The sequence below is a fragment of the Anguilla anguilla genome, chromosome 14, assembly GCF_013347855.1.
Source record: "Anguilla anguilla isolate fAngAng1 chromosome 14, fAngAng1.pri, whole genome shotgun sequence".
NCBI lineage: Eukaryota > Metazoa > Chordata > Actinopteri > Anguilliformes > Anguillidae > Anguilla > Anguilla anguilla.
In genome coordinates this window covers 40,763,234-40,783,734 of record NC_049214.1, presented here as the reverse complement: position 1 = coordinate 40,783,734, position 20,501 = coordinate 40,763,234, and the positions used below count along the sequence as shown (strand labels likewise).

Below are 20,501 nucleotides of genomic sequence, written 5' to 3'. Positions count from 1 at the left end.
CAGAGAGACAAATAATTTTTGGAAATTCAGGCTCAGTCTTACCTAATTTTTCCCCATTTCCTGTTTTTTCTGTAAAGCGACTGTGACAGTGTCTCTGTAAAAAGTGCTGAACTGAGCTGAACGGCTGAACGGAAACAAAGAGACGGTGAACGGCAGCCATAACCCGAGGGACGCGAGCACTAGAGAGCTTCCACTGAACGCCTGTGGAGATCCCTGTCCTACCGTTCAGCTTCCCCCAGGGGGCTGAAAACCACAGACAGATAAACAGTGGCGGGGGGGGGGGGGGGGGGGTACAGAGAGCGGGAAAAGGACAGAGAAAGAACGGGAAGAGGACAGAGAAAGAGCGGGAAGAGGACAGAGAGAAAGAGCGGGAAGATGACAGAGCAAATGGGGGGCTATAGGATGGATGAAAGGGTAAAGTGACCCTGACCGTAGAATAACTGTACCTGCAATATGGCACGAACCACTGGAAGCTGGGGCGGCTGGAGCAGCTGGGGCAGCCAGAGAAGCCGGAGCAGCTGGGGCAGCCGGGGAAGCCGGAGCAGCTGGGGCAGGCTGGAGACCTGGAACGAGACTCTCAGTGAAACCGTCGTCTGTCCCCTTAGCCTTGCCTGACAGACATAGATTGATGGATGAAGACTGAGGCCACAGAGTGATGCCATCCCTCAAGTACACATTCAGGCTTACTATATCTCATATCCCTCTAGTACAGAATCAGGCTTACTGTGACTCACATCCCTCTAGTACAGAATCAGGCTTACTGAGACTCACATCCCTCTAGTACAGAATCAGACTTACTGTGACTCACATCCCTCTAGTACAGAATCAGGCTTACTGTGACTCACATCCCTCTAGTACAGAATCAGGCTTACTGTGACTCACATCCCTCTAGTACAGAATCAGGCTTACTGTGACTCACATCCCTCTAGTACAGAATCAGGCTTACTGTGACTCACATCCCTCTAGTACAGAATCAGGCTTACTGTGACCCATATTCCTCTAGTACAGAATCAGGCTTACTGTGACTCACATCCCTGTAGTACAGAATCAGGCTTACTGTGACTCACATCCCTCTAGTACAGAATCAGGGTTACTGTGACTCACATCCCTCTAGTACAGAATCAGGCGTACTGTGACTCACATTCCTCTAGTACAGAAGCAGGCTTACGGTGACTCACATTCCTCTAGTACAAAATCAGGCTTACTGTGACCCACATTCCTCTAGTACAGAATCAGGCTTACTGTGACTCACACATCCCTCTAGTACAGAATCAGGCTTACTGTGACTCACATCCCTCTAGTACAGAATCAGGCTTACTGTGACTCACATCCCTCTAGTATAGAATCAGGCTTACTGTGACTCACATCCCTGTAGTACAGAATCAGGCTTACTGTGACTCACATCCCTCTAGTACAGAATCAGGCTTACTGTGACTCACATCCCTCTAGTACAGAATCAGGCTTACTGTGACTCACATTCCTCTAGTACAGAAGCAGGCTTACTGTGACTCACATTCCTCTAGTACAGAATCAGACTTACTGTGACTCATATTACTCTAGTACAGAAGTAGGCTTACTGTGACTCATATCGCTCTAGTACAGAATCAGGCGTACTGTGACTCATATTCCTCTAGTACAGAAGTAGGATTACTGTGACTCATACCCCTCTAGTACAGAATCAGGCTTACTGTGACTCATATTGCTCTAGTACAGAAGCAGGCTTACTGTGACCCACATTCCTCTAGTACAGAAGTAGGATTACTGTGACTCATATCCCTCTAGTACAGAATCAGGCTTACTGTGACTCACACATCCCTCTAGTACAGAATCAGGCTTACTGTGACTCATATCCCTCTAGTACAGAATTAGGCTTACTGTGACTCACACATCCCTCTAGTACAGAATCAGGCTTACTGTGACTGACACATCCCTCTAGTACAGAATCAGGCTTACTGTGACTCGTATTGCTCTAGTCCAGAATCAGGCTTACTGTGACTCACACATCCCTCTAGTACAGAATCAGGCTTACTGTGACTCACACATCCCTCTAGTACAGAATCAGGCTTACTGTGACTCGTATTGCTCTAGTACAGAATCAGGCTTACTGTGACTCATATCCCTCTAGTACAGAATTAGGCTTAATGTGACTCATAATGCTCTAGTACAGAATCAGGCTTACTGTGACTCGTATTGCTCTAGTCCAGAATCAGGCTTACTGTGACTCATATTGCTCTAGTACAGAAGCAGGCTTACTGTCTTCCATTTTGCCAAAGTTCTTGTTGAGCAGCTCTTCAGCACTCAGTGTGGAGAAGTTGTCATCACCAAAAGGGTTTTCATCACCAAAGGGGTTCCAGGTGGACTGTTTGGTGGGGCTGCATGGCCTCGCTGGGGGGGCTGAGGGTGCTGGGGTAATGGTGCTGCTGGTCTTGGCCGGAGGGTGCACACTGTGTGACATGGTGGGGTTGTATACATGTGCACACACACACACACACACACAAGCACACACCACAGAAAGACAAGATTGAGCATCCTTTCCAGAGCTGACCATTTAGATAACAGAGAAAAGCCAAAAAACCAGACTCTTTACTTCTGAACCACACAATACTGACAGCTTAGCCTTGTTTGCATGGAATACATTATGCGCCAATATGTCTGCAACACCCCCCCCCACCCTCACCAAGACATGAGGTGGGTCTCTGCATCCTGGGTAAGTTCACTCAGGCCCCTCTGCTGGGCAAAGTCGGGGGAGGAGCCAGGAGTCACAGACTCCGCCCCCTGAGATCCCTCGTCAGAGGACATGGACTGAGAGAGAGAGATTTTAAAATATTACTTTTTTAAAAATGCATTTAAAAGCAACTGAAAGAGATAATCAGCAGATGAAAGACTGCAAACAGCTGAGCCTAACAAATTAATGTTTAACCACCACCATCATGGGCTATGGTGCACATCTCTTCCTTTAAATACTTTTGATTAAAACAGATGTGAAAGTGGGCTATCTTTCATTCCAGAGATCTATCCTGATTCACATATTTCATATAAGCATTAAAACCTGAGGATCAGGCACTATCTGATGGACTTAGCAACCAAGCCTCACGGGGCTGATGGGAATTCCCCATCTGCACAGATTTACCGTCTGCACAGGCCCAACTGCAGGGGGCGCCACAGGTATTTCAGCTGAGACAGGGGCAGGGACAGGTACTGCAGGTGCGCCTCCTGCTGCAGGCGTGCAGGCTTCAGGTGGGACGCCAGTAGAAATGGGTACAAGGATAGGCCCCCCCGCCGAGATGGGGGCAGTACCTGCCACAGGTGCTGCGCGAGCTGCAGATGCTGCAGGTGAGGGTTGGGCTGCAGGTTGAGCTGCAGGTGAGGGTTTAGCTGCAGGTGAGGGTTGGGCTGCAGGTGAGGGTAGGGCTGCAGGTGAAGGTTGGGCTGCAGGTGAGGGTTGGGCTGCAGGTTGAGCTGCAGGTGAGGGTAGGGCTGCAGGTGAGGGTTGGGCTGCAGGTGAGGGTTGGGCTGCAGGTGAGGGTAGGGCTGCAGGTGAGGGTTGGGCTGCAGGTGAGGGTAGGGCTGCAGGTGAGGGTCGGGCTGCAGGTGAGGGTCGGGCTCCAGGTGAGGGTAGGGCTGCAGGTGAGGGTAGGGCTGCCGGTTGAGCTGCAGGTGAGGGTTGGGCTGCAGGTGAGGGTTGGGCTGCAGGTGAGGGTAGGGCTGCAGGTGAGGGTAGGGCTGCAGGTGAGGGTCGGGCTGCAGGTGAGGGTTGGGCTGCAGGTGAGGGTAGGGCTGCAGGTGAGGGTAGGGCTGCAGGTGAGGGTTGGGCTGCAGGTGAGGGTAGGGCTGCAGGTGAGGGTAGGGCTGCAGGTGAGGGTTTAGCCGCAGGAGAAGCGAGGCTGGCCTGCCTACGCCGGGAGCTCCTGGCAGGGGCGACGGGTGGGGTCGAGCCTGGCTGAGGTTTCTGAAGGGCCGAAGCTGTCAGGGAGGCAACAGGAGCAGCAGCTGCAACCCGCATGCCTGCGGACCCCGCGGACACTGCCCCGGCTGCTGGCTGCGCTGGCTGCGCTGCTCGTGTGGACACTGTCGGCTGCGCCGGCTGCGCTGCTCGTGTGGACACTGTCGGCTGCACCGGTGGTGGCTTGGCCTGTGGCTGTTGGCACATGGAGAGGGGAGACAGAGAGATTAGAGAGACGGCCATCCAGCACCACGGCAGGGAGGGGGGAGAGAGCTCCCACACAAAGGCCAGTGGGAATCACTCATTCTGGCCAAATGAGCAAAACAAAATCATCAAGAGAACCGCAATAACATGACATACTTCAATTAAGTAGCGCTGCCTGCTTACATAACATTTTTTTAAATGAAAAATAAAGTCCAAATACAACACATAACTTAAATAGAAACGGTCAAACTATCCCATTTTGAAGAGCAAACTCTTAATGAGCTGAAAGGTACCTGCTCTTGCCTGACTGTTCATGTAGTGCTTGTACTTTGGCATGACAGCCCTGTGCTAGGCCCCTTGTTGTTCGTGGTGTATATAAATGACATGAAATGGGCATGTAAATGTAACCTGTTCCTATACGCAGACGACTCAGCTCTGGAGGTTGCTGACAAAAACTTGGTTCAGCTCCAGGAAAGGCTTCGCGAACAGCTGACTAACATCAGTGTATGGCTCTCTGATAATAAACTCTCCTTACACCTTGGGAAAACAGAATCAATTCTGTTTGGCTCCAAACCCAGATTAAACAAAGCTAAGGATTTCAAAATACATTTTAAAGGGAATGACATCTCCGTTAAAACATCCGTCAATTACTTGGGCTGTACACTCGACGGCAATGCAGGGGTTGCAGGTATGGCCCTGAAAGTGATAGGGAAAGTGAACGCCAGAACTAAGTTCTTGGCCAGAAAGTCAGTGTTCCTGGACATGGAAAGTCAGAAACTCGTGGCATCCAGCTTAATCCAATGTGACTTTGATTATGCTAGCACATCCTGGTACTGTAATCTGCCCAAGCTGCGGAAGACAAAACTTCAGGTCTCCCAAAATAAACTGATTAGAGTGGTCTTAGGTCTCGGTCCACGAGAACACATAGGGAGGAACCAGTTCATGCAGCTAAACTGGCTCCCTGTGGAGTCCAGAGCGACACAGTTAAAACTCTGACAGGTTCACAAAATCGTAAATGGTGTAGCCCCAAATTACTTATTAAACTTCTTCCTGCAGGTCAGAGAGGCTCACAGGCACAACACCAGGTCTAGTGTAGCAAATCTGAGGCTGGTAAGGATTAGTAGCCAGATGGGTAAAAGTTCTTTCAGATTCTCGGGTGCCCAGGATTGGAATAAGGTTCCTAATATCATCAAACAGACTACAAACCCAGCCACATTTAAGGCTAAACTGAAACACTGGCTTTTAGATAATGTACCCCTGTAAAGACAGTTGTGTAGGCAGGGTTGTATATAGCTCACTCTATGGACCTTTTTTTAGTATAATAGGAAGTGTGTACTTTAACCTTTTGTCAAAACAAGGCCTGTTAATGCCCAATGTAAATGTTCACTGTATATTGATATTTTTGTGCTTTTATATGCCGCACTCCACCATCTCGTACACGCACACACACACCTCCATGACATCTAGCTACAGCAAGGACCACAATGGAAATCATTTGCATGTTATCCTTGATGCTCTTTTAATCGTGCATGTACATTGGTGTTTGCAACCATGTAATTGTCCTTTTAAAGTGAATCGTCAAATAAATAAACTAAACTAAACTAAAGTAGGGCAGTCCAGATGTGCACTGGCTCACTTCCTTCCACCACACCTTTTGCACAAGCAGCGTCAGAGCTGGGTACTCTGTCATGTGACCCAGTGTAAGTGCTCTGTCAGCGTGCTCTGCACTGTCGGCGACCCCCTATTTCCAGTCCTGTGGCCGTTGTAATGCACCCGTTCCTTAATGGATACAACGCTATCACATGATTGTGTACTTTGAAAGTTTGGCACTCGCGGTAGCCACACTAGCCTGTGAGCCAGTAGCCAAGATTACCTAACTAGCTAGCGGCTAGCAGTTATGTATTACACAGAAAGCAAACATTGCTAAGTCGTCTACCTAAATAGCTAGTAGATGTGTATTACATAGATAGCAAATGTTAGCTAGTAGGTGGATAAATGTATAAACCTAGTGGTTTTTCATGAAACCGCAAAAGCAAGCTAGAACACAAGCTATTAGTTAGCTTGCTATAAAGCTAAAGCCTCATTTGCTATTTCAACATCCATTCAGCTTTAGCTAAGTACTTAGCTTGCAGTGCTATAACTTTAGCCAGCAGGCCAGTAACAGCAATCACCTACGCAATCCTGTGACAGCGTTGTACCCAATAAGGGGTGGACACGACATAAAATGCAAAACTTTCTTCAGTTCAGAAGATAGCCAGGAAACATCTGCTGCTGTAGACATTTCAGTACCAGTATCTGCTGCTGCCATCTGAGGAATCTGAACCTTGCATCTGGGCCTAGTGTTTCTTGGTGTTAGGTGTGTAGCAGTGTTAATTTTGTTAACGAAAATGTTGACGAAAAATATGCGTCAACAACCTTTTTCCCATGACTAAGACGAGACCTTGATGAGACGAAAATGGATCTTTGAAAAATAAAACTGTGACTAAATTTATTTTCATTTTTGTTAACGAGACGAGACGAGACTAAAACGTTAGTGGTGAACTAACGGACATTGAAATTGCATTCATTCTTTTTTACAATCGTGCATGCATCTACCGGTATCTTGCAAGATTTAAACAAAGCAGTGCATCCTTGTCATTGGTTGAATGCTGCCCGGGTACAACCCCTCCCCCACAGATGATACACACATACTCCTTTTCCACCAATGCGAACCTAGTTCTGGTTCTGGGCTGGTGCTAGTGCCGGTTCGCAGTTGGTTCAACTTGCGAACCTTCTAAGAACCGGTTTGCTTTTCCACGGGCTAGCAAGCCCGTGGGTGCTGTTGGATGTTGTCACCCAGGGGGGGAGCATTTATAGTCAGAGTATTTTCCTTACAGAATGCTTAATAGCCAAAAAAAATCACTTTCTATCCCTATTTTTCATAAAATGTTTTCGTTTCGATTTTACGACACACAATTTAGTTTCAAAGAAAGTGTTTCATGCGGCCATTTCATTTCACTACATTTCCCAAAATGGGTTGTTTTAGCCCTAGATGCGGATTTCTTTACCGTGAATTGTCCTAACGTCTGTTTGAAAAAGAAAGTGCTGATATACGTTGGCTAAGTAGATCACGTTTTCTCATAAAATGAAGTCGATAAAATAGTAGCCTTGGCTAGCCTACTTTGAGACATGTTAAAAAAAGTCTTATTTCATTGAAATTCCATACTGTACCCACTCTCCTCCCCAGAGACTCCTTGCTCCTTGCATTCGCTACAGCAAGAGGAACGAACAAACGAGTGTTGTGTCGTTCGCGAACAATTCGCGCAAGTGTACTGTTCATTCGCGAACGATGCGGGCAACTGTACTGTTGTGTCGTTTGCGAACAATTCGGGCGTAGTACGTTCACTGAACGAATCACTGAACTGATTCGTTCACGGAGTCTGCGAATGATAGTCAGTCAGTGAACGACCAGTTCACATCCGCAAACGAATCGTTTCACGAAGTGATTCAGTACACTTCGTTCACCCAAAAGATTCGTTCTTTTGAATGCTACTTGCCATATGATTAGTCTGATCGTTGGCACGCATGATAATAAAGGAAAATTAATGAAAACAGACTCGAGGTGGTTAATGCTGCTACTGATGTCATACTGTATCTGTTACTTGCTTTGAGACTGTGCCCCTTCTGATTGTTAAAGCACTCTATCACTTTTTGTTTTTCATTTACACTATGACCTCACTCATGGTCGTCAAAATAGAGCAAGGCTCATTTTAGAGAGAAGCACTTTCCTCAAATGTATTATGGAGATCAGTAGTAGCCTAATTCTGTCTACTTGAGGTGGTTAATGCCGCTGCTGCTGATATCATACTGTATCTGTTGCTGAGACTTTGATTGTTAAAGCACCACTTTTTGTTTTTCATTTACACAGTAACTTAAACCAAATCAACACAGTGTAAATCAAACTTGAAAATCTGTTAAAATTGATCAAATCTGTTAAAAGTGATAGTTAAAGACATTGGCGACATAGCTCAGGAGGTAAGACCGATTGTCTGGCAGTCGGAGGGTTGCCGGTTCAAACCCCGCCCTGGGCGTGTCGAAGTGTCCTTGAGCAATACACCTAACCCCTAACTGCTCTGGTGAATGAGAGGCATCAATTGTAAAGCGCTTTGGATAAAAGCGCTATATAAATGCAGTCCATTTACATTGTATATTGTATAGCAAGTGTCTGGAAAAACACTACCTAAGTTGGTTTTTACTATGAGAGAGAAATACATATCTCTTTTGGACCCAAGTTGATTTTCTTATGAGAGAGAAATACATACCTCTTTTGGTTTTATGTGAAGTTTCAGAAAATAAATATAACCACAATAGTCATAGAAAGAATGTTTTGTTTCTTGACTTCGAGTAAAGCAACATTCCACACTTCTATCTGTGCAATATCCTTAGCTTAGTAGTAGCGAGGACAGCACAGCAGCATCACATCAATGGGAGAGAGAGGCTAGGGTACAGATATCCAGCTAAGGTAAGGATATTACACAAATAAATGTCTTTCCCAAAGTCACTTTAGTCACTGCTCCTATTGAAACACTAGCCAGTTGGGCAGTCTTAGTGACTGAAGCTCTTGCCATCCATTCCCCAGCAATGAACCCTCTTTAAAAATCACTTGATCTTTTCCTCTTGCCATCTTGATCGAAAATAGAGGTCAACTGGGCCTGCTCAGCATTTTTATACATACCACTGAGCATGATAGGATGTTAATTGCTTAATTGTATCATGCATTGCACCTGCATTTGTTATGTATCTCTACTTATTTGTTCAGGTTTTTCCTTTAATTTGTCACCTATCTGTATTTTATAGGCTGGATAAGTTCTAGGCTAACTGTTGATATGCCTGTGTTCGATATTCAGAGTGCCAAACGTTAAACGAGGGTGTTAGCAATTAAAACAGCTGGATTCAAAACGTAAACATATGAGAGAAGGTATTAATCTTAAGCAATCTGCCCAATGGGGAGCATGTTGTTTGAAGTACAGTAGACATACAGTAAACAGGGCTGCAGCACAGTCAGGCATCTCCACTGCAGCACAGTCAGTTAGGCATCTTCGATTGCCATTCACAGAAACTTTTCTCCCCAAATTTCATTTTGCTGATTGTACATTAATGCAAATTATGTGAGTATCAGGAATGACTTTGCTCATTTGATTATGCATTAGAGTATGTGTAGTTTCTGGCTAAAAGCGCGTTATTGGTTTATATTTATGCTTATTCGATATCAATACGCAATTTTCCTATCCCAATTTTTTTTGCTAGTTTCGTACTGCCAGAATTTCTCTTGTAATAGAGAATCACTTTGGTGTAATTTCAATGGCATTTATGCATCATTGTCATTATCGCAATGCGTACACATGAAAGATTATTCCGATGCTCGCCATTACATTTGTGTTGTCTTTAAATGCTGTATTTAAAGCACTCCTGCTATGTCCGCATCTGTAAACGCCTTCCTAAGAAGTCAAACTCAATCTCATATGTCACCGTCAATTTCTCAGCAGAAGTCCATCGATCTGTAAGTTTCTGTCATCTTTTCTGCAAAGCAGTGTTATTCTTTCTGCGGTTACTGCCATTTGAGAATGTGCCACTGATGTTAGCATGCATGCTTTTAAAACAGAGTTGCAAATTACGTTTTAAAGTAGAGCACACACACCCACATGCGCGCACACACACCCACACGCGCGCGCACACGCACACACACGTGCACACATGTGCACACACACGCACAGCAAACAGCCCTTGAAGCGTCCTTACCTGCTGCTTCAGGAAATCCTGTGTGGGCATGGCCTGAGCTGAAGGGGGAGGGGCCTGTGTGGGCGGAGCCTGAGATTGTACCACTGTAGTTTTATGTTGGGAAGCTGGAGACCGAGCAGCCTGCAGCTTCTGCGATTGGACGGTGGTGGCCAGGGCCTTCTGTGATTGGATGGTGGCAGCCAGCTGTGCAGTGCCTAAGCTCACACCTGTGGTGAAATCATCATTTAATCAGCGGCATCATTTATGAACCCCTTGCAGAAACAAATGACCCTAAACCATGTCAAAGAGCCAAATGACTCTAAACCATGTCAAAGAGCCAAATGACTCTAAATCATGTCAAAGAGCCAAATGACTCTAAACCATGTCAAAGAGCCAAATGACTCTAAACCATATCAAAGAGCCAAATGACCCTAAACCATGTCAAAGAGCCAAATGACTCTAAACCATATCAAAGAGCCAAATGACCCTAAACCATATCAAAGAGCCAAATGACCCTAAACCATGTCAAAGAGCCAAATGACTCTAAACCATATCAAAGAGCCAAATGACTCTAAACCATGTCAAAGAGCCAAATGACTCTAAACCATGTCAAAGAGCCAAATGACCCTAAACCATATCAAAGAGCCAAATGACCCTAAACCATATCAAAGAGCCAAATGACTCTAAACCATATCAAAGAGCCAAATGACTCTAAACCATATCAAAGAGCCAAATGACCCTAAACCATGTCAAAGAGCCAAATGACTCTAAACCATGTCAAAGAGCTAAATGACTCTAAACCATGTCAAAGAGCCAAATGACTCTAAACCATATCAAAGAGCCAAATGACCCTAAACCATGTCAAAGAGCCAAATGACCCTAAACCATATCAAAGAGCCAAATGACCCTAAACCATGTCAAAGAGCCAAATGACCCTAAACCATGTCAAAGAGCCAAATGACTCTAAACCATATCAAAGAGCCAAATGACTCTAAACCATGTCAAAGAGCCAAATGACTCTAAACCATGTCAAAGAGCCAAATGACTCTAAACCATGTCAAAGAGCCAAATGACCCTAAACCATGTCAAAGAGCCAAATGACTCTAAACCATGTCAAAGAGCCAAATGACTCTAAACCATGTCAAAGAGCCAAATGACTCTAAACCATATCAAAGAGCCAAATGACCCTAAACCATGTCAAAGAGCCAAATGACCCTAAACTATGTCAAAGAGCCAAATGACCCTAAACCATGTCAAAGAGCCAAATGACCCTAAACCATATCAAAGAGCCATATTCTGAGGCAGGAATAAAACTGAATAAAAGCGGAAAGGATTACAAGGTAGGTGTGCTAATCCATGGGGACATGTTAAGCGGCTTTGTTTTGGGGGAGATTTAAAGCTTGTGTTTGTCTATAGAGGGTATGCATTGACGTCACTTTCCCACCGGAATACGCCCCCTCAGTCGGGACTGAGTGGCAAAACATGCTGCCACATGGCTGCTTTTAGTAGAGGAAACCGCAAAACCGGGAGTAAAACAAACGATTATCTGCTTAAATTAAAGGCAGTTGGACTCGACAGTGATCCTTACAACTTACCAAAGAACCATGTCAATGGACATTCAACAAGAAATCGGAGCTGTCTTTTCTCAGACTGCAGAAAGCTGCTCAGTGGGTCTGGACGGTTTCGTGCTTGTTTTCTCTCCATATTTCCCAACCTCATAATGGCTTCCTTGACTTTCATTGGCACAACTCTCGTCCTTATGTAGAGGGTATGCACATGACGTCACAGTAAGTGGAAGTCACTGCGGTTACACCTACTTCCTTTAATTTAAGCAGATAATCGTTGGTTTTACTCCCAGTTTTGCAGTTTCCTCTACTAAAGACAGCCATGTGGCAGCATGTTTTGCCACACAGTCCCAACTGAGGGGGTGTATTCCGGTGGGAAAGTGACGTCAATACATACCCTCTATAGGAAAACAGCAGGTCTGAGATCAGTGTTCTTTACCCTCATTGTGCGTAGAATGACATTCAACGCTTCCAACTATCACAAGCTAAAGTTACCTAGCAAACCACCATTTCTTATTTAGTAGGCTAACTGACCTCGTTATAAACTGCGTTATCACTTCACTCGTCGGTAAGTACATTCTTTTTACATTAACTTAAGCAGTGTGTAGGTAACGTTAAACTATTAGCGTGAATGTTCGATACATTGTAACATTACATGACTTATTAATTGGCATCAAAATAACAACTTCACTTGTTTATTAATAACGTTAGCTTGATGACATTGATGTGCACGACAATGTGGTCATTCCGCTAACTTAGCTAGCTAGCCAAACAGTCAGTAACACAGATACTTCCTTTGTGACAATTATGGATAATGTCAAAGAGGAAAGATAAAAGCCGAAAAACCTTAGACAGTTTTTTCAGATGGCCAAATAGCCTACCGGAGGTGATGGCGATGAGGAAGAGACTACTAACGTTCGCGGCTCCACCGAGTCAACAACATTACAAGTTTTTCGTAGAGTGCAAAAACTTTGATATTATTTATTTTAATTTCTTTTGTTTTTGTTGAAATGTGCCCAGCATCCCAAGGCTGTAAGAATCAGTAGCCAATCAGGACTTTTTTCAAGTTTTTTGTAGAGTGCAAACTTTGATATTATTTATTTTAATTTAATTTAATTTATTTTGTTGTTGAAAACATTACATTACAGGCATTTAGCAGACGCTCTTATCCAGAGCGACTTACACAACATTTTACATAGCATTTTTACATTGTATCCATTTATACAGCTGGATATATACTGAAGCAATTTCGGTTAAGTACCTTGCTCAAGGGTACAACGGCAGTGTCCTACCCGGGAACTGAACCTGCGACCTTTCGGTTACAAGCCCAGTTCCTTAACCACTGTGCTACACTCCGTTCCGCACAGCATTCCAAGACTGTACATTGTTGTCAGATTCTTTGTAAGACTCTGCTATGCTGTAAATAGCTGTTGATTTTTTAAAATGTGTGTTGAATAAATGACTTATTTATAACAACATTCACATTACGTAGTCATATTTTCAAATCTCTAGTCAGCTTTTAGCACTGTCTTTTTTAAATTCTCAATTCCGCGATTCCGTCCGTGATTCTGTTATCACAGAAACTATAGGGCCCTACCTTAATCCTGCCACAGTCTGTCACTGGTCCACGCCAGGCCCCCGTCAAAAAAGACACTCGGCCACCGGGCCGCCGGCCCCCGTCGAAAGATACTTGCCCCCGGGCCTAACAACTTTTCTGGGGGAAACCCTGAATTGTGCTAGCTATTTTACATGAACCTTGTACGGCGATCAATAAAGGCTAACAGCACAGTAACACTTACATCTTGTCACGTGTACCACCACTGTAATGAACTAAAAATGCCTACAAACTACCTTTTCTATGAGAAATGTGTTGTCGAGCTCACGCGCATACACTGCTGGCGACATTCTAAAGCTCCGTTTTGCCCTCCGTACTATATAGCTAGCTAGCTATGGCACATCCTCACCTCTGTAACGTTATTTGTTGTCCTCTGTGTGTCCATACATCTGTATCGGTGGCTATAGCTGTGTGTCCTTAGCTCCTACTCATGCGTGCAGGATAGCATTCGTACGCACTAACTAGGTTAACTAAAGTAGGCAAAATGCGAACATGTTAGAGTTAGCTAAAGTAACATTAGGCGATAAAGCTACTCTTAAAAATGTCGTGCCCTACCACCTGCGCATGCGTCCTACTAAAGGAAGCACCACCTGCGCATGCGTCCCACCAAATCTCCCTCAAAGGTTGTCCGTGAGCGAGTGAGTGAGTGAGTAGGTGAGTGAACACAATTTGCCACGCTTAGCCCATGGCGCCAGTTCCTGCACGCCATGGGAAAAAATACTCTCAGAGACGTAGGCCAAATCATAGGCTTGCCAAAATCAACTGTATGGAACATCATTAAGAATAAAAAGAGCACAGGTCAGCTCAGTAATCACAACGGGCCTGGTAGGCTAAGGAACAATTTGATAGTTTATGACTTAAATCTTTGAATTTAAACCCAAACGAACATGCTGTTCACTTGCTCAAATCCGAAACCCAGCAAACGCATAGCAACTGAAAGAGACAGTGCTAAAAGCTGGGCAGAGCATCTCAAAGCATCACACCATGATCCTAGGGATGTCCATGAGTCGCAGACTGCAGTCATAAAGGGTATGAAACTAAACATTTACTCTACCTTGCAAGTCATTAAATTAGTCAAATCTTACTGTGTCTCAATACTTACGTTGACTTCTAATGGGGAGACCTGACTTTTTGAATGGCATAGTTGTAATATTGTTCACCATATGCTAAACAAAAGTAATGAGATTATGAGTAATGAGACACATTCTGAATCTAGCCTCATAGTCATTGTTTGATTTGAAATACAAATATGATTAGTACAGAGGAAAACGTGCATGCGTGGGAAGTGAGTTGGCAGTCCACACCTGCAGACAAATGCACCTGGGCTGCTCAGCAGGTACGTACCTATGGGCGGGGCAGCACCAGCAGGTACATACCTATGGGCGGGGCAGCACCAGCAGGTACGTACCTATGGGCGGGGCAGCACCAGGGGGGACAGGTGCTCAGCAGGTACGTACCTATGGGCAGGGCAGCACCAGCAGGTACGTACCTATGGGCAGGGCAGCACCAGCAGGTACGTACATATGGGCGGGGCAGCACCAGGGGGGACAGGTGCTCAGCAGGTACGTACCTATGGGCGGGGCAGCACCAGCAGGTACGTACCTATGGGCGGGGCAGCACCAGCAGGTACGTACCTATGGTTGGGGCAGCACCAGCAGGTACATACCTATGGGCAGGGCAGCACCAGCAGGTACATACCTATGGGCGGGGCAGCACCAGGGGGGATGTTGGCCCTCTTTCGGGGGGTGAGGGCTGGCTGGATGGGCAGCATGCCCGAGCTGGGCTGAGGGTGTCCGGCTTTGGGGCGCTGTCGGGGGGTGATGGACGTCTCTGTGGTCGGAATGGGGTCTGTGAGCCTGGGGGAGTATTATGAGAAATTACACTCAATTCATAACAAAATCATACAAACCTGCACATACTCAGCAATCACAGATGATACTTGAGGAAAATTGCCTGGGTAATAGACATTAATCATAGTGTAATATGTCATTAAATGAACAGTGTTCATGGTTAATTGAACACTATGGGGTCTAAATGAGGGTTTATGAAGGAGAAATGAGGGGAGAATAACATGACAGCGCTGAACAGAAGGCCTACCTGGGTTTGTTATGACTCTTCTTGGCCACTGCCTCACTGGCTCTCACTGGCTCCGGAAGTTTCTCTGGGATGGTGGAATTCTAGGAATTGACATGTGAGAAAGGTTAGGGATGGACCAGACGCATTTGGTTTTAAAAATTCAGGCCAGCGAGAAACCAGACGGAATGAGAACAGCTCAATGCAAGACCCTGAAATATCTCGGAGAACGGTACTTTTTACCTTCTGTACCGCAAGCACGGCACATGCACACAGACGGTCTCAGGGGAAACCTGTCAGGTACGGCCTGAGGGCAGCTCACCTGTGTGTTCCTCAGGTACTGCCTGAGGGGAGCTCACCTGTGTGTTCCTCAGGTACTGCCTGAGGGGAGCTCACCTGTGTGTTCCTCAGGTACTGCCTGAGGGGAGCTCACCTGTGTGTTCCTCAGGTATTGCCTGAGGGGAGCTCACCTGTGTGTTTCTCAGGTACTGCCTGAGGGGAGCTCACCTGTGTGTTCCTCAGGTACTGCCTGAGGGGAGCTCACCTGTGTGTTCTGCACCGGGCAGTCTCGTCGAGCTAACATGAAGGCGAAGTGGGACACCTGGTAAATGTCAGGCCTCTGGTCAGGGTCTGGCTCCAGCATGTACCCTGAAAAACAGCCACGATAAGAGAGGGGCACCGAGAGGTAGAAACAGAGAGAGGGAGGAGTGATGGAAGGAAAGAACAATAAAGACATGCAGTAGCGTGCGTAAATCAGGAGGAGCACCGTGCGTTCCACACAGGGCTCACAGCGGCGTTGCAAGCAGGAAGACTTTAGTACAAACACACAGACCAGAAGACCACAGCAAATTTACACAGATGCACAGGAGAGGCACAACGAATCCGGCCAGAGAGGTGGAGTCGCACAGACTGACAGGCAAGGCCTGAGAGAGAAGCAGGGGAACAGCAGCACAAAGCCAGAGAGGTGGAGTCGCACAGACTGACAGGCAAGGCCTGAGAGAGAAGCAGGGGAACAGCAGCACAAAGCCAGAGAGGTGGAGTCGCACAGACTGACAGGCAAGGCCTGAGAGAGAAGCAGGGGAACAGCAGCACAAAGCCAGAGAGATGGGTTAGAATCAGAGAGAACAAGACACTGGATACAGACAGGCACTGGGACCCGACACAACCAGAAAGAAGATCAGAAGCATGCAAGCACCCAGACACACTGCCTTACAGACAGACCAGAAGGCCACAGACTGAGACACAGAAAATAGATTGGGAGATGCTTAGAGTACACAGCGAGTAACGGTCGCACAAAAACACACCAACAGACACTGTCTATAGCACAACAGCAAACAATGTCAGACTAAAATGCAGCAGCAAACACTGTCAGACAGGCTAAAACACAACAATACTATCAGACAGACTAAAAGACAACAGCAGACACTGTCAGACAGACTAAAACATAACAGCAGACACTGTCAGACAGACTAAAACACAACAACACTGTCAGACAGACTAAAACACATCAGCGCACACTGTCAGACAGACTAAAACACAACAACACTGTAAGACAGACTAAAAGATAGAGGCTCAGACAGTAAGACAGCATGACAGAGAAAGACAGAGTGAGGAGAGACTGGGGCAGATGAACACAGGCATACAGAAGTGTGGCAGGACAGATGGAAACAGAGGCTGAGAAACTCACGAATGAGGCAGTGCATATCTTGAGAGTATCGGGACGTGTCCGGGATAGTGAAGCTACCATCACAGATGGCCACCTGGCTCTCTCCAAACGGGTGTGTGAAGTAACACAGCTTGTACAGCAAGCAACCCAGGGCCTGCAGGGACACACAGCTTACTGTATACTGTACACAAACTGAGAGCTTGCTCATATACACACATGCGTGCACATACGCGCACACACATGCGTGCACATAAGCGCACACATACTGAGAGCTTGCTCATATACACACATGCATGCACATACGCGCACACACACGCACACACATGCACGTACATACACGCACACACATGCGCGCACATACATGCACATACACACACATACGTGCACATACATGCACGCGCACACACATGCGTGCACATACATGCACACACACGCACACACATGCGCGCACATACGCGCACACACACGCACACACACGCACACATGCGCGCACACATACTGAGAGCTTGCTCATACGCGCGCACACACACACCTCACACTGAACATCAGACATTGGGACTTTATGAAGTTTACTGCAGTCAGAGCTCAGATGAAACTCACCCAGATATCGGCCTTGGTGGTGATGATTTTTCCACTGTAGAGGTTGACCATTTCAGGAGCGCGGTACGACAGTGTGGTGTACCTGCAACGAGGGAAAGGGATGCCCATCAGCGATCAATAACACACACACGCACGCACACGCACACACACATACATACACACACAAACATACAGCAGCCTGTGGTGTGATCACCACACATACACACACACAGCAGCCTGAGGTGTGATCACCACACACACACACACACACACACATACAGCAGCCTGAGGTATGATAAACACACACACACACACACGCACAGAGCAGCCTGAGCTGTGATCACCACACACACACACACATACAGCAGCGTGAAGTGTGTCTGTCGCCCTGCCTGTCCCCTGCCTGACAGCGCCACCCGCTGGCTGAATCGTGTCGTTATGAATAGAGTCATCCTTGCCCGGCTTCAAGTACATATTGTCATTGACATCTATGTACTGCCGGTTTCCTGTTTATTATACGTGTATTATGTAATCAGCCTTTTTCCAGTTAACCGGTGCTAGCCAGTGGCAAATGGGCTTCCCCTCTGAGTCAGGTTCTGCTCAAGGTTTCTTCCTGTTACCAGCCTGAGAGATTTACTAGCCACTGTTGCCCCCGGCCTGCTCTGGGGGGTTCAGGCCAAAATCTCTGTGAACTTGCTTTGTGATGATGCTCTTTGTAAAAAGAGTTAAATAATTTAATTAAACTGAAATGAATTGCATTACACTTAATTTATTTGGCAGACGCTTTCATCCAAAGCAACGTACAAAAAGTGCAAACCGAAGGAGCACTGGAGCAACTACAAAACACAGGTCCAATAAGGTACAATACTCTTTTTGTACAGTTATTCATAGCCATGAGCACATTAAGTCCACCTCACACTTTAAACATTACTCTGATTTAACCTATCTTTAACCAAAAGATAATAAACATCAAGATGATGAACTGAACTGAAATGAACTGAACTGAATGTAACTGAACTGAACTGAATTGAACTGAACTGATCTGAACTAATTGAACTGAACTGAACTAATTGAACTGAACTGAATTGAACTGATTGAACTGAACTAATTGAATTGAACTGGACTGATTGAATTGAACTGAACTGATTGAACTGAACTGAACTAAATGAACTGAACTAAACTGAACTAAATGAACTGAGTTAACGGAACGGAACGGAACGGAACGGAACGGAACTGAACTGAACTGAACTGAACTAACTGAACTGAACTGATCTAACTGAACTGAACTGAAATAATTGAACTGAACTGATCTAACTGAACTGAAATAACTGAACTGAACTGATCTAACTGAACTGAAATAACTGAATTGAACTGAACTGATCTAAATTAACTGAACTGAACTGAATTGAACTGAACTGAACTAAACTAATTGAACTGAACTGAACTAACTGAACTGAAACAAACTAATTGAACTGAACTGAACTGAACTGATCTAACTGAACTGAACTGAACTAAACTAACTGAACTGAAATGAACTGATCTAAATTAACTGAACGGAACTGAACTAACTGAACTAACTGAACTGAACTGAACTGAACTGAAATAACTGAACTTAACTGAACAGAACTGAACTGAATGCTGGTGACGACAGCAGCGACTCACTTCTTGATCTCGTCCTCCACAGCAGTCGCGCCCTCACTCTGAGGGTTCTGGAACCTGTTTGTGGCACTGCCGAAATCACAGAGCACATAGTGGCCCTGGTCATGGAGCAGGACGTTCTCCACCTACAGAGAGGGGTGGAGTGGGGGGCAGTTTGAGAAACAGTACAGGGAATAAAAAGAGAAATCAACATGGGCAAGGTACTATGCAAGTGTAGGTAAAAGCAAACTTGTGTGCACACACACGCACACAGTGACACACGTGCGTATGCACAGACACATACGCACGCACACACAGACGCACATACACAGAGTCACACATGCACACACATGCACGCAAACACACACACCCACACATGCAGTCACACACGCGCATGCACAGACACAGACACACACACACATCGTCACACACTCGCGCACGTATAGACACACATGCACACACTAAGGCTGTCAAAAGTGCCATGAAATTGAGTTTGAATATTAGCTTTTCTAATTAGTTAGAGTTTGAATATATTGGAATATCAATTGCCTATAATTCACAAAAATAAGCTGCTTATTGTCGGGCGCAATATGCACGTCACGCTCCCTCTAAACTGGCCTGCGCGTTATTTTCCACAAGCGGGCAGTAGAATAGAGGACATCGGTGAACTTTCATACTAGGTTACTTCATTTGGGGCCTCATTTATAAAACGTATTTTAGATCACCTTTGTGGCGCGTACGTAGAAAATCACGTCAAAGTAGTGATTTATAAAATTTCAACATGACTCGATTTGACCATGGAAACGGTTGTGGCTCTACGTCAGGTCTTCACTTCGCGTATGCACGCAAGTTCATTTTATAAATGAGACCCCTGCAGTTTGTATAGCCTCATGCGCAAATGAATAAAGCACTTTCTCGTGGATGTAATTTGCCACAACTCAGCATTTATTAATCACAATAATAGAGAAATGATTGTTTATAGGAAATCCCTGTTTATTTCTTAACACAAAAACTATTCAAACTGCTAACTGTAGCCTAAAACAACATAAATTACTTACTCTGTATAGTTTGTTCAACTTCTTTCATCATCCAATTTTATCAAAATCTTCAGAACAGAAAGGAAACATAGCCTGCCATGGGAACATTATTTAGCCTAAATTGTTAGCTGACCAGATCTGTTGAACGAAGTGAAAAAATAGATGGCTCGCAAGGCTTGCTGACCAGTAAAGTTAGGTGTCAGCTGAAAGTATCACGGCGGTTATTGTCAAGGAAAACCAGACGACCCACTTGCTCTGGATCCAGGGCAGAACGTTTTTTGTTGACAGAGGAAGTAACATTAGCACAGGAAATGAACTTTGCGTGCATGAACATGATTCGCCGCATGAAATTAAGCCTGTATATTCATGTTAATTACAAAACGCGGGATCCAAAACTAATATTCAAATGCTCAAATTTAGGTTC

At 45.5% G+C, this 20,501-nt stretch overlaps 1 protein-coding gene across 3 annotated transcripts in view; it reads right to left on the bottom strand.

Annotated features, from left to right (window-relative positions):
- Positions 1 to 20,501, bottom strand: part of LOC118212882 (AP2-associated protein kinase 1-like) — a 51,653-nt gene that overhangs the window by 10,072 nt on the left and 21,080 nt on the right. For all 3 annotated transcript variants that reach the window (XR_004762328.1, XM_035391322.1, XM_035391323.1), the window contains exons 5-15: positions 19,065 to 19,186; positions 17,424 to 17,505; positions 16,845 to 16,977; positions 15,702 to 15,805; positions 15,182 to 15,261; positions 14,783 to 14,940; positions 9,926 to 10,131; positions 3,131 to 4,138; positions 2,678 to 2,802; positions 2,254 to 2,444; positions 447 to 563 (exon numbers count right to left, since the gene is read on the bottom strand). Coding sequence is in view for 2 of the 3 variants with exons in the window: in XM_035391322.1 (XP_035247213.1) it covers positions 447 to 563; positions 2,254 to 2,444; positions 2,678 to 2,802; positions 3,131 to 4,138; positions 9,926 to 10,131; positions 14,783 to 14,940; positions 15,182 to 15,261; positions 15,702 to 15,805; positions 16,845 to 16,977; positions 17,424 to 17,505; positions 19,065 to 19,186 (2,326 nt within the window). In the remaining variant the exon portion in view is untranslated. The remainder of the gene's footprint in view (positions 1 to 446; positions 564 to 2,253; positions 2,445 to 2,677; positions 2,803 to 3,130; positions 4,139 to 9,925; positions 10,132 to 14,782; positions 14,941 to 15,181; positions 15,262 to 15,701; positions 15,806 to 16,844; positions 16,978 to 17,423; positions 17,506 to 19,064; positions 19,187 to 20,501) is intronic.